General features: G+C 39.0%; 1 protein-coding gene across 6 annotated transcripts in view; it reads left to right on the forward strand.

The window, feature by feature from the left end:
• The window catches only part of TRIP4 (thyroid hormone receptor interactor 4), a 105,522-nt gene that overhangs the window by 63,524 nt on the left and 29,652 nt on the right, over positions 1-12,346 (forward strand). For all 6 annotated transcript variants that reach the window (XM_077128186.1, XM_077128185.1, XM_077128184.1 and 3 more), the window contains one exon: positions 5,964-6,055. In XM_077128186.1, the coding sequence (XP_076984301.1) occupies positions 5,964-6,055 (92 nt within the window). The remainder of the gene's footprint in view (positions 1-5,963; positions 6,056-12,346) is intronic.

The raw sequence follows: 12,346 nt of genomic DNA on the forward strand, positions 1-12,346 counted from the left end.
AAAACAAAGAATCACAATCACTTAATCAGTTCCCAGACTTGAGACAGTTTACAGACCCCTTGAATGAGGGAAGGGCTAGGTACCCTTGCAGAAGGACCCTTTTACATTGCCCCAAATATATACTGTTAACCTTCCTCCCAGTCTTCCCCAAGGAGACCTACGGCCTTTTACCAAGGTGACTGTGCATTGAGGAAAAGGAAATGGTCATATATTTTGGGGATCATTAGAGACACTGGCTTAGAAGTGACACTAATTTCAGGAGACCAAAACATCACTCTGGTCCACCAGTCAGAATAGGAGCTTATGGAGGTCAGGTGATCGATGGAGGTGTAGCTCAGTTCTGTGGTCATTTTCTGGTTCCAGAATGCATAATTGGAATTGGCATACTCAGCAACTGGCAGAATCCCCACATTGGTTCTCTGATTCATGGAGTAAAGGTTATTATAGTAGGAAAGGCTAAGTGGAAGCCACTAGAACTACCCCTACCTAGCAGAATAGTGAATCAGAAACAGTACCATATTCCTGGAGGTATTGTAGAGATTAGGGCCACTCTTAAGGACTTGAAGGATGCAGGGGTGGTGGTTCCTGCAACATCCCCTCTCCTGTTTGTCCTGTGCAGAAAATAGATGGGTCTTGGAGGATGACAGTGGCTTATCATAAACTTAACCAGGTAGTGACTCCAATTGCAGTGGCCGTTCCAAATGTGGTATCATTGCTCGAGTAAATCAACACATCGCCTGGTACCTGGTATATACAGCTGTCAATCTGGTAAATGTTTTTTTCTCAATAGCTGTCAGTAAGAACCACCATCAACAGTTTGCATTCAGCTGGCAAGGCCAGCAGTATACCTTCACTGTCCTGCCTCATGGGTATATCAACTTTCCAGTTCTATGTCACAATCTCATCCTCAGGGATCTTGATCATTTCTCCTTCCCACAAGACATCACACTGTGCTGGTTTGAAAGGATGTGTGTCCCCTAGCAAAGCCATGTTTTAATCCTAATCCTATTTTGTAAAGGCAGCCATTTCTTTTAATCCCTATTCAGCATTGTATGTTTGAAGCTGTAATTAGATCATCTCCCTGGAGATGTGATGTAATTAAGAGTGGTTGTTAAACTGGTTTAGGTGACGACATGTCTCCACCCATTCAGGTGGGTCTTGATTAGTTTCTGAAGTCCTATAAAAGAGGAAACTTTTGGAAAATAGGAGATGCGGAGAGAGCAGATAGTACTGCAGCACCACAAAACAGAGTGTCCATGAGCCAGTGACCTTTGGAAATGAAGAAGGAAAACACCTCCCGGGAAGCTTCATGAAACAAGAAGGCAGGAGAGAAAGCTAGCGGGTGACCCCATGTTCACCATGTGTCCTTCCTGCCAAGAGAGAAACCCTGAACTTCATAGGCCTTCTTGAACCAAGCTCTTTCCCTGGATGGATGCTTTTGATTGGACATTTCTATAGACTTGTTTTAATTGGGCCATTTTCTCTGCCTTAGAACTGTAAAGTAGAAACTTACTAAATTCCCCTTTTTAAAAGCCATTCTGTTTCTGGTATATTGCATTCTGGCAGCTAGCACACGAGAACACACTGGTCCATTATACTGATGATAGTGTGTTGATTGGACCTAGTGAGCATGAAGTAGTAACTACCCTAGACTTATTGGTAAGGCATTTGTCTGTCAGGGAATGGGGGATAATCCAACAAAAAATATAGGGGCTTTCCATCTCAGTGAAATTTCTAGGTGTCCATTGGTGGGTGGTATATCGAGATATCCCTTCTAAGGTGAAGGAAAAGCTATTGCATCTGCCCCCTCCTGTGACCAAAAAAGAAGCACAATGCCTAGTTGGCCTCTTTGGATTTTGGAAACAACATATTCCTCATTTGTGTGTGCCTCTCTGGTCTGTGTACTGAGTGACCAGAAAAGTTGCTAGCTTTGAGTGGGGACCAGAACAAGAGACGGCTCTGCAGTATGTCCAGGCTGCTGTGCAAGTTGCTCTGCCACTTGGGCCATATGATCTAGCAGATCCAGTGGCAAATAGGGACACTGTCTGGAGCCTTTGGCAGGCCCCTATAGGAGAATCACAATGCAGACCCTTAGGATTTTGACCTTACCATCCACTGCAGATAACTACTCTCCTTTTGAGAAACAGCTTTTAGCCTGCTCCTGAGCATTAGTAGAGACTGAACACTTAACCATTGGCTACCAAGTTACCATGAAATCTGAGTTGCCTATCATGAACTGTGTGTTGTCTGACCTACCAGGTCATAAGGTTAGGCATGCGCAGCAGCAATCCATCATAAAATGGAAATGGTATATAAGAGATAAGGCTTGAACAGATCCTGAAGTTACATGAGAAAGTGACCCAAATGCCCATGGCCCCCACTCTTGCCACAATTACCCTTTTTCCCAGACCAGAGCTGTGGCCTCTTAGGGAAGTTCCTTACAGTCAGTTGAGTCAGGAAGGAAAAACTCGAGCCTGGTTTACATATGGTTCTGCACAATATGCAGGAATCAGCTGGAAGGGTTCAGCTGCAGCACGGTAACCCCTTTCTGAGATGTCCTTAAAGGACAGTGGTGAGAGGAAATCTTCCAAGTGGGCAGAACTTTAAGTAGTGCACCAGGTTCTTCATTTTGCTTGGAAGGAGAACTGGCTAAAGGTGCATTTGTATACTGACTCATGGGCTATTGCTAATGGTTTGGCTAGATGGTCAGGGACTTGGAAGGAGCATGATTGGAAAATTGGTGACAAAGAGGTCTGAAAAGAGGTATGTGGATAGACCTTTCTGAGTGGGCAAAGAACATGACGATATTTGTGTCATGTGAATGCACACCAGAGGGTGACTTCAGCAAAGGAAAGTTTTAATAATCAAGCAGATAAGATGACCCATCCTCTAGATACAAGTCATCCTCTTTCCTTAGCCATTCCTGCCATTGCCCAAAAGGCTCATGAACAAAGTGGACAGGGTGGTAGGGATGAAAGTTATGCATGGGCTTAGCAACATGGACTGCTACTCACCAAGGCTGACCTGGCTACAGCCGCTGCCCATTCTGCCAGCAGCAGAGACCCATACTCTGTCCCTGATATGGCTCCATTCCCTGAAGTGATCAACCTGCTACCTAGTGGCAGGTTAATAACATGGACCACTTCCATGGAAGGAGCAGCAATTTGCTCTAACTGGAATAGATACATACTCCAGATATGGATTTGCCTTCTCTGCACACAATCCTTCCTCAAAACTACCGTCAGTGGATTTATGGAATGCCTTATCCACCATCACGATATTCCACACAGTGCTTCTGATCAAGGAACTCACTTCACAGCAAATGAAGTGCAGGAAAAGGCACATGCTTATGGAATTCTCTGGTCTTACCATGTTCCCCAATATCCAAAGGCAACTGGGTTAATAGAATGGTGGAATGGCCTTTTGAAGACCCAATTACAGTGCCAACTAGGTGGCAGTACCTTGCAGGACTGGGGCAATTTCTCCAGGAGACTGTGTATGCTCTGAATCAGCATATACTATTTGGTGCTGTTTCTCCCATAATCAGGATTCAGAGACCCAGGAATCAAGGGGTGGAACTGGGAGTGGCCCCACTCACCATCACCCCTAGTAATCCACTAGGAAAATTTTTGCTTCCTGTCCCTGAAACCTTGAGCTCTGCTGTTCTGTAGGTCTGGGTGGTTCCAAAACGAGGAGTGCTCCTACCAAGAAACACAACAATGATTCCATTGAACTGGAAGTTAAGATTGCCACCTGGCCACTTTGGGCTTCTCATGCTACTGACTCACAGGCATGTAAGGGGATTACTATTCTGGCTGGGGTGATTGAACCTAACTATCAAGGGGAAATAGGATTGCAACTATATACAGTAGAGGTAAAGAGTTTTCCTGGAATACAGGAGATCCCCTTGGCCATCTTTTAGTACTACCATGCCCTGTGATTAAAGTCAATGGAAAATTCCAACAGCCCAATCCAGGCAGAACTACCAATGGCCCAGAAATATCAGGAATGAAGATTTGGGCCACCCTACCCAGCAAAGAACCATGGTCAGCCGAGGTGCTTGCTGAGGATAAAGGGAACATGGAATGGGTAATAGAGAAGGTAATGATAAATATAAACTATGACCGCATGACAAGTTACAGAAGCAAGGACTGTGACTGTATGAATATCTCCTCCATTTTATTATGAGTATGTTTACATTTGTACATAAGCAAATACCTTGTTTTCCTCTTATCATATAAGTTGTATTGCTCACGTTATAACATTGATGTTATAAAGTATGAAGTTTAAGAGTGAACATTACCTAAGAACTTGCACCCTATTCTGGAAAGATGTAGTGTATTTCTGATATTATACAGGACAGTTGAGTATTGTTAGCTGAAACATGTCTGTTATTGTGTTCTATTTGGAAATTAAGAATGTTTCAAGGTGCTGTGTATAGCTACCAAATTGACAAGGGGTGAACTGTGATGGTTAGGTTCTGATATCAGCTTGGCCAGGTGATGATGCCCAGTTGTCTGGTCAGGCAAGTACTAGCCTGGCAGTTGCTGCAGGGATATTTCATGGCTGATAAACCAGAAACTGGTATTAAATCATCAGTCAGTTGATTGTGTCTGTTGCTGATGACATCTGCAATCAACTAAGGCTTGCCTCCCAGCAACAAGATAATCCAATCAGTTGAAGTATTTTATGTAAGGAAGACTTTTCACTGCTTCTTCAGCAGTGAGCCTCAGCTGTGGAGTTTGTCCTGACACTTCATCGGAGCTGCCAGCTTCACAGCCTGCCCTACAGATTCTGGACTCTTCCATTCCTACAGTTGCATGGAACACCTTTGTAAATCTCATATTTACAGATATCTCCTATTGGTTCTGTGTCTCCATAGAGAACCCTGAATATTACAGGAAGATGCCATTGCTTTTCGTTTTCTTTCACTTCCTAGTTCCTATGGCTTTTTCTTACTTTGAAGGGAGTTTTAAATCTTTTTATTTGTTTATTTATGGCAGCTCTTAGGCACATTTTCAGAGTACTAATTCATCAAATAGCACAAATAAAAATATCATATTCCACACCAGAAGTTAACCAACTAGAATTAATTTTATGCAAGAAAGTTTTCTCCCATCTTTACTATGAAGGTGAAATGACTACTTCTAAACCCTGCAATCTTCACATTAGGAAGAACAATCACAAATAAGAAATTTTTATCTGGAGTGACCCAAATAGACAACATCTATCAAGTTTGGACAGATCAAAGTTGATTGACTTAAGCCATACATTTTGAGAATCATGTGAAACATGCTGAAATATGACTCCTAAAAAACATTTCTGATCCTTCGGTATCCTGTTTTCCTTCTTATCCACCTTATACAGTTGTTTTGGAGGTAGAATGAGATAATTACAGAATCTCCTTTGAAGTTTTTTTTTAAGAAAGCAAGCATCAGCAATCTTTAGGAATCAAAAGTACATGCGTCCTGAAAAATGTGTTTCTGTTTTGGCTGATATTACTTGTTTGTTTCAAATTCATATCCTGACATTTTTTATGGTTTTTGCCACCAGAGAAGAATTTTTTCCTCTTAATACCTATAGCTACCTTTATTTCTGAAATCCATCATCATCAAACTCAAGTGTGATCTAATTCATCAGAGTAGGATTGATTTTCTTGATATAAAGTCATGGGATCCTTAAACTTTGATGGTGCAAAGGCAATAGGTTTCTAAAGTAAATTTTCTTAGCTTAGCATGAGAGAGTGATCAAAGCCAGCCAGTCAAGAGATTTTTCTCTAAAATGCAAAGAGTTGTGCCAAATGAAAACCTCATTGTTTGCTTATTTTTAAAAATAGATAATGCTTAATACTCAACATTCAGACTTGTGAATTCCAGGGTCATCTTTGTAAGAAGAAAATTTATCTACTCCTTTTATTATTCTTTTTTTTATTATTATTAATCCTTTTATTATTCTTGATTCAGATTTAGAATTTCCCAGCGACTATCCATCAGGTTGTCTTCTGGGTTGTGTGGACCTAACTGACTGCTTGTCTCAGAAGCAATTTAAAGAACAGGTGAGTAAACAATGCTTCTCTTGGACATATGCTTGATATGACACTATGAAAGTGTGCCACCATAACTGACCTGTAGATCCTTCTCCACAAAATATCCTGGAAGTAATAATGTGATACCAACTGTATTTAGATATATGGAGAGAGTTTTTAAAATAAAGAAATATTAGGGAGAGAAAAGACCAGGCAGAGACAGAAAAAACTTAGTGATACTTTGATTTCTGTCATATAGGGAACGAATGCATATCTTTTTTGGGGGGTTGGTGGTACATGGTCTGGGAATCAAACCTGGATCTTCCACATGAAAGGTGAGCATTCTACCACTGAACCACCCGAAGAAATGCATATCATTTTTGTATAAAAAGCTATTGACAAAATCTGACTGACAAATATAGGGTCCTCATCCCTTATTAAACCTTTGTTTCTTTTGTTGAAGAGGCGCTTGTTCATTTCTTGAATCATTTTGCTTGAGTAGTGGGAATGGGAGGATCTGATACTGTTTTGCAGCATTTGGTCCAGGCCGCAGACCTTATGATGGGTTAGTGTTTTAAACTCTGATTTCTTGGACTGTGCCAGGTTTGGTCACTAAAAATTGAACTGATATAACTAAAGTACATCTTTGAACAGCAGAGGGAGCCAAAGGCCTTCAGCTTAATTGGAAAACTCCTGAAATGCTGTGCCTTCCTGTTTAGGCTCAGAATAGCAGAAATCCAAAATGGGAAAGTCCATCCTTGAAGCATGAGGAGTATTTTCTAACAGTATGATTTTCCTATTCTTTAAATAATTTATGCAATGGGGCTTTTATCACTGTTCTTATGGAGGAAATAAGTTTCAGCTTAATTTCTCTTAGTAAATTTGTTTTCCAGACTTATTTGCTATTTGTTATTCTTATTACCTACTATTCTTTTTATTCTTCTACTCCATCTCACCCCGTCTGTCTTTTCCTCACAGATTTTAGTAGATTTCTGTCTTTCAGTTTCTTGTGGGTTGCTTCCTCGGTCTTCCTCTGATTACTTTATGTGTATAAGTACAATACCTGCATTTGGGTATGATGACTCCCTGCCACTTGTTCTGCCTTTAGTACTTGATCCCGACCTAGGCAAAACAAAAACACCTGGAGATATTCCATATCCTACTCCTCTGTGCCTGTTTGGTATTCCATTATGTGTTTTTTGTTCAATTTTTTAGTTGTCTTTTTTTTTCTTCTTTTTTTTTTTTTTTATTTTTTTTTTTTTTTTTTTTCCCCTCTTCTTCTCTCTTTTTTTTTTTTTTGATCTAGAAGTAATAATTATAAATATATGTTACATCAGTATAGGCTTTACAATTTTAGAGACTCACAGTCATTATCAGCTTAGTATAACTTAATGTATTTTGTCTTCCTCCTGAGATATTTGCATCCTAACAGAGAACTCAGAACATCTTGCAGTGGGTGGTGGTTTTTGGCAAAGGGCCTTATTTTACTTTTTTATTTATCTGTCAAGCAAACCACCACCTGATACAAGGTTAAGTGATTTCAGTCTGTAGACAGTCAATTTTCTTTCTCCTACACATTTGTGTATACAGAAGTGTAGGAAACTGTAACAATAGACAATAAGGTATTATGAGGGTTACAGGAAGTAGAAATTAATTAAAAACCTTTTTGGTGTCTCAAGGATACCTCTCTTTCAGGTCAGCATGATACTCCTCTTGAGCTTATATTCCATCTTTTCTCCTGAGGTTGGTGTGAGTAGTAATTTTCCCATATGTTTCCAATAGAGATCCTAGCAACTGTCCTTATGAGCTTTCCTGATATATAACATTTTAACATACCAAAATGCCAGAAGCCACCTGCCTTCATCAAATGTAGGAACTCTGTATGCAGTTCCCCTATTTTCATCTTTTCTGTGTTTGAGGGTAGCAGATGGATGTATTCAGGATTGATATTACCCCTATTTGGGAATTATTTACTAGGTAAGGATCTTATCACTTTTAAAAGTGATAAGAAAGTTTATTGAAAATTTTATTTGAAATTTTATCTACCTCTTGGAAAATATATAGACCAACTCTGAAAATCTACCTGTCTTTATTTGAGCTAGAATTCTGTGACATAAGAAATGTGGTTGCCTGGGCTTTCAGAAGAAGGGACTTGAGGGTTTAGAAATAATAGCTCTAGACAAGAATTTCTGAAACTGTCTTAAGTCATAAGAATTCTCTGAAAAAAAAGGTTTTGGGCAAATGCATTTGGCAGATGTGTTTGGAGTAAACAAAGCTCAGCATGTTTGTTTACTTAGGACTTCTCAGAATTCTTAATATGTTAATGTGCACCTCTCTGAGAGGTGGATATATTAACAAAAAGTTCCCAAAACTTTTTGACCATGAAGCCACCATTACATACTACAACCTATTTACATATCACAGAACTGGTATCTGGTGGTATATACAGTTTAGGAAGTAATAGGCTAGATATGTTTGGTTTTCCTTTATCCTCATAAGTCAGATCACTGAGAAAAAAACATCCAGGAAACTGTTTTCTAATCTGTATTTTCTTTCTCTATCTCTATACCTATTTCTCATCACCCAGCCGAAGTGCATTTTCTTTGAAAACCAATGGATCTAATCATTTTTATTTAGACTGAAATAACCTCCTAAATGACTTGAACCATTTTTACTCCTCCATCCTCTTCCTTTTCCCTTCTCTAAGAAATACTGTAATTTACTTCCTGATCTTGCTTTCTTGATCTTTGATAGGTTAAAATTATTATTCACTCATTTTTTGGCATAATGTGATCACTTAGGTCTCTTAAACCCCTCCCGCCAAAAAGAAAAAAAGACAGAAAATATTTCATTAGTGGTTGTTTTAAAAACAAGTATACTAAAATTTATATTTTGACTAGTGCATCTCCTAATATAACTTATATGAACAGTCTAATTGAACATCATAAGTACATGGAACCTTGAGTAGGGTATGAGATTTTGTAGGTTTGTCTGCAGTGATGCCCTGATAAATCCCAGAGTGAGTTGAACAGTGAATAAAAAGTATTTGCAAAGTCCCCTTGGGGGAATGGTGAGAAAGAGGGAAAATTCAACTCTCCCTTTGGAGAAGGCCTGATATTCTCACAAGCAGTGAGGATGACAAAATCAATAGGCCGAACCCTCAATCTTGGGGTTTGTTCATATGAGGCATAGCCCTGCAAAGGATACCCTAAGCCTACTTAAAATTAGGCCTAAGAGTCACCTCCAAGAGAACCTCTTTGGTTGCTCAGATATGGCCTTTCTCTCAGCCAACACAGCAAGAAAACTCACTGTCCCCTCTCTCTACATGGAACATGACTCCCAGGGGTGTAAACCTCCCTGGCAATGTGGGACAGAATGAGCTGGGACTCAGCATCAAGGGACTGAGAAAATCTCGACTGAAAGGAGGAAGAGAGAAATGAGACAAAATAAAGTGTCAGTGGCTGAGAGATTTCAAACAGAGTCGAGAGATTATCACATTATATAGATAACCTCTTTTTAGTTTGAGGTGTATTAGAGAGGCTAGAGGGAAGTGCCTGAAACTGTAGAGCTGTGTTCCAGTAGCCAAGTTTCTTGAAGATGATGGTATAATAATACAGCTTTCACAATGTTACTGTGTGATTGTGAAAAACCTTGTGTCTGATGCTCCTTTTATCTACGATATGGACAGATAAGTACAAAATATGGATTAAAAATAAATAAATAATGGGGGAACAAATGTTAAAATAAATTGGGCAGAGGGAAATACTAGTGGTCAATGAGAGGGAGAGTTAAGGGGTATGGTATGTATGAGTTTTTTCTTTTTATTTCTTTTTCTGGAGTGATGTAAATATTCTGAGAAATGATCATGGTGGTGAATATACAACTATGTGATGATATTGTGAGCCATTGATTGTACACCAAGTATGGAATGTTCCTGTGTTAAGAATGTTCGTGTTGTATGTTCATTGGTTTTAATAATAAAAATTTTTTAAGAAGTATACTATACTATGTAAGTGGCTTTAAAAATGCATGTTTAAAATGCTCTCCCCTCCGCTAAGAACCTATCTTCCTTTTATCTTCTAAGAAACTAGCATGGATGATTTGTACCAGTAAAAAAAATCTCATTGAACCCTCAGCCACCCTCCTGAAGGGATCAACCTAAATGAGGTAGGAGTGATACAGAAAATGTTGTGGGCCCAACTCAGGAAGAAAGGTAGATGAGAGCCATGTATTTAAAGCTTCTTTTGATTTCCCCTGGAAAGAGTCCATGCCCTTTGCCAACATTTTATCTGCCAGCAGCAGATGTAAACTCTCAGAAGCAGCAGGGAAGATGTTGACTGCAACAATGCATCAAGACTGTGGTTTGTGACCTCAAAAGTAAGGCAGTTAAAACCTTTTTTTTTAAACAAAGACATTTTGATTGCCAAATCCATAACTATTAGCAGCTGTGGTTATAAAGTTCTCAAAACTTTATAACCTAAAAAGTTTTTAAACACAAGGTTGAGCTAATGGCTTTGTTTCCGTGTGTCTGTGTTGTTTTCGTACTTGCTATTTATATAACCCGGTCTTCAATAACAAATTTGATTTATCTGAAATTTCCAAGGTCATTGATCATTCTGTTTCGTCTGAACTGAGTCAGTTCTTCTTCTGCCAACTTACTGAGCTTTTAGTCTATTTGATCTTACGGCTTTTATAACAGCCAAGAACCTGTCTTCAAGGATTTGTACTCAGGCTATTCTGCTGGGTGCCTATATCCAGTAATTAATATGAGCAATAGAATTGCAGTTTTCCAATTGGTAAGAGAATATTGCTTGTCCCTTCTTCTAGAAGAGATTCTAAGCAACACAGATATTTAGGAAGATTGCAGGTATCTCTTCATATGTAGAAGTCATTTGCTTCTATCATCGGTAGATTGTCTGTGAGTTTGAGAAGTGAGAAATTAGAGAATAAAGGAAGCAATATTCAAAATATTTAAAACAGATATTGACCTGGAAGATACAGAGACCCCAAATTCTCTTTCTTAAATATGTGAAAATGTCCCTTTTATTGTGCTGAGAAAATTTGCCAATCCACAGACCTCAAAATGTATGTTCCCAGGGTACACGGGTGGTTCGGTGGTAGAATGCTTGCCTTCCATGCAGGAGACCCGGGTTTAATTCCTGGACCATGCACCCTCCAAAACAAACAAACAAACAAAAATGTATGTTCTTAAGGGATTGCGGAGACTCTGAGACCCAACAAAGAGGAAAACTGTACGTCAGCAAAAATTAGCCTAACCCCACGGAATTCTTTAACAAGTCACAGCTCACTTGAGTGAGACTCTTCAGAGTTCACCTGAAGACTAGAACATTTTCATATTTTCTAAGTCAGAACAGAATGTCATTAGAATTGTTTGCAACCTGGGTATCAAGTACCCACTTGAAAGTGATTTAAGGAACAACCATGTACTATTTTTTTAAACCCAGAGAACACTGACCTTTCTTTGACCCTATCCTAAAGAGGGGATAGGGTGGGAATACTACCACTTTTCCATAGGTTTACCTAAATTCTTTGATATTTAGTTTCTCATCTGAAAATGAACATATTATTCTTAAAATTTTCTTACATATTTATTCAATAAATATTTGAGTGCCTGGCGTAAATCAGACGCTATTCTAGACACTAAGGGAAACAAAAAAGTGAATTAGCTATGATTTCTGTCTTCACAATATTTAAAAGACCACCAGGGATTTAAGCTATATATGTAAACAATAAAATACTAAATAAAAAGTGAAGATAACCTAACAAGTAAAGACTGTCTGAGAAATTTAAGGGAGAGGAAGCGATGCTTCCTGCTGGGAGGGATCACAAAGACTTAATTAAGATAACTTTTTAGCCTTGAAATATAGTAATAATAAAAACTATCACTTTTTGATCGGTTATTATGTGCTAAGTTCAGTATGCATATGTTTCTAATCCTTATGATAATTCCAAGCAAGGTATCATTACCTCTCTTTTGGAGATGAGGGAATTTAAGGTTCAGAGAGTTAAAATAAGTTGCTTAATGTCAGTCAGTAAATGGTAGAGTTGGAATTATTGTTCAGAACCTCCTGCTTAGAGGGAGAAAAGCATATTCTAAGGAGAGGGAGCAATGTGAGCAAAAGCAAAGAGGTGGGAAGTTATGGGCTTGTACAAAGAATATGGCAAAGTACTTTATTCAAAGAAGAATGTAGGTAAAGAGGAACAAGTGGCAAACAAGGATGAAAAGGCAGGTTGTAGTCAGATGGTGGATTGCTTTGAATGATAGGCTACAGATGTAGGACCTTTTTCTAGAGTAAGTCA

The sequence above is a fragment of the Tamandua tetradactyla genome, chromosome 14, assembly GCF_023851605.1.
Source record: "Tamandua tetradactyla isolate mTamTet1 chromosome 14, mTamTet1.pri, whole genome shotgun sequence".
Taxonomy (NCBI): domain Eukaryota; kingdom Metazoa; phylum Chordata; class Mammalia; order Pilosa; family Myrmecophagidae; genus Tamandua; species Tamandua tetradactyla.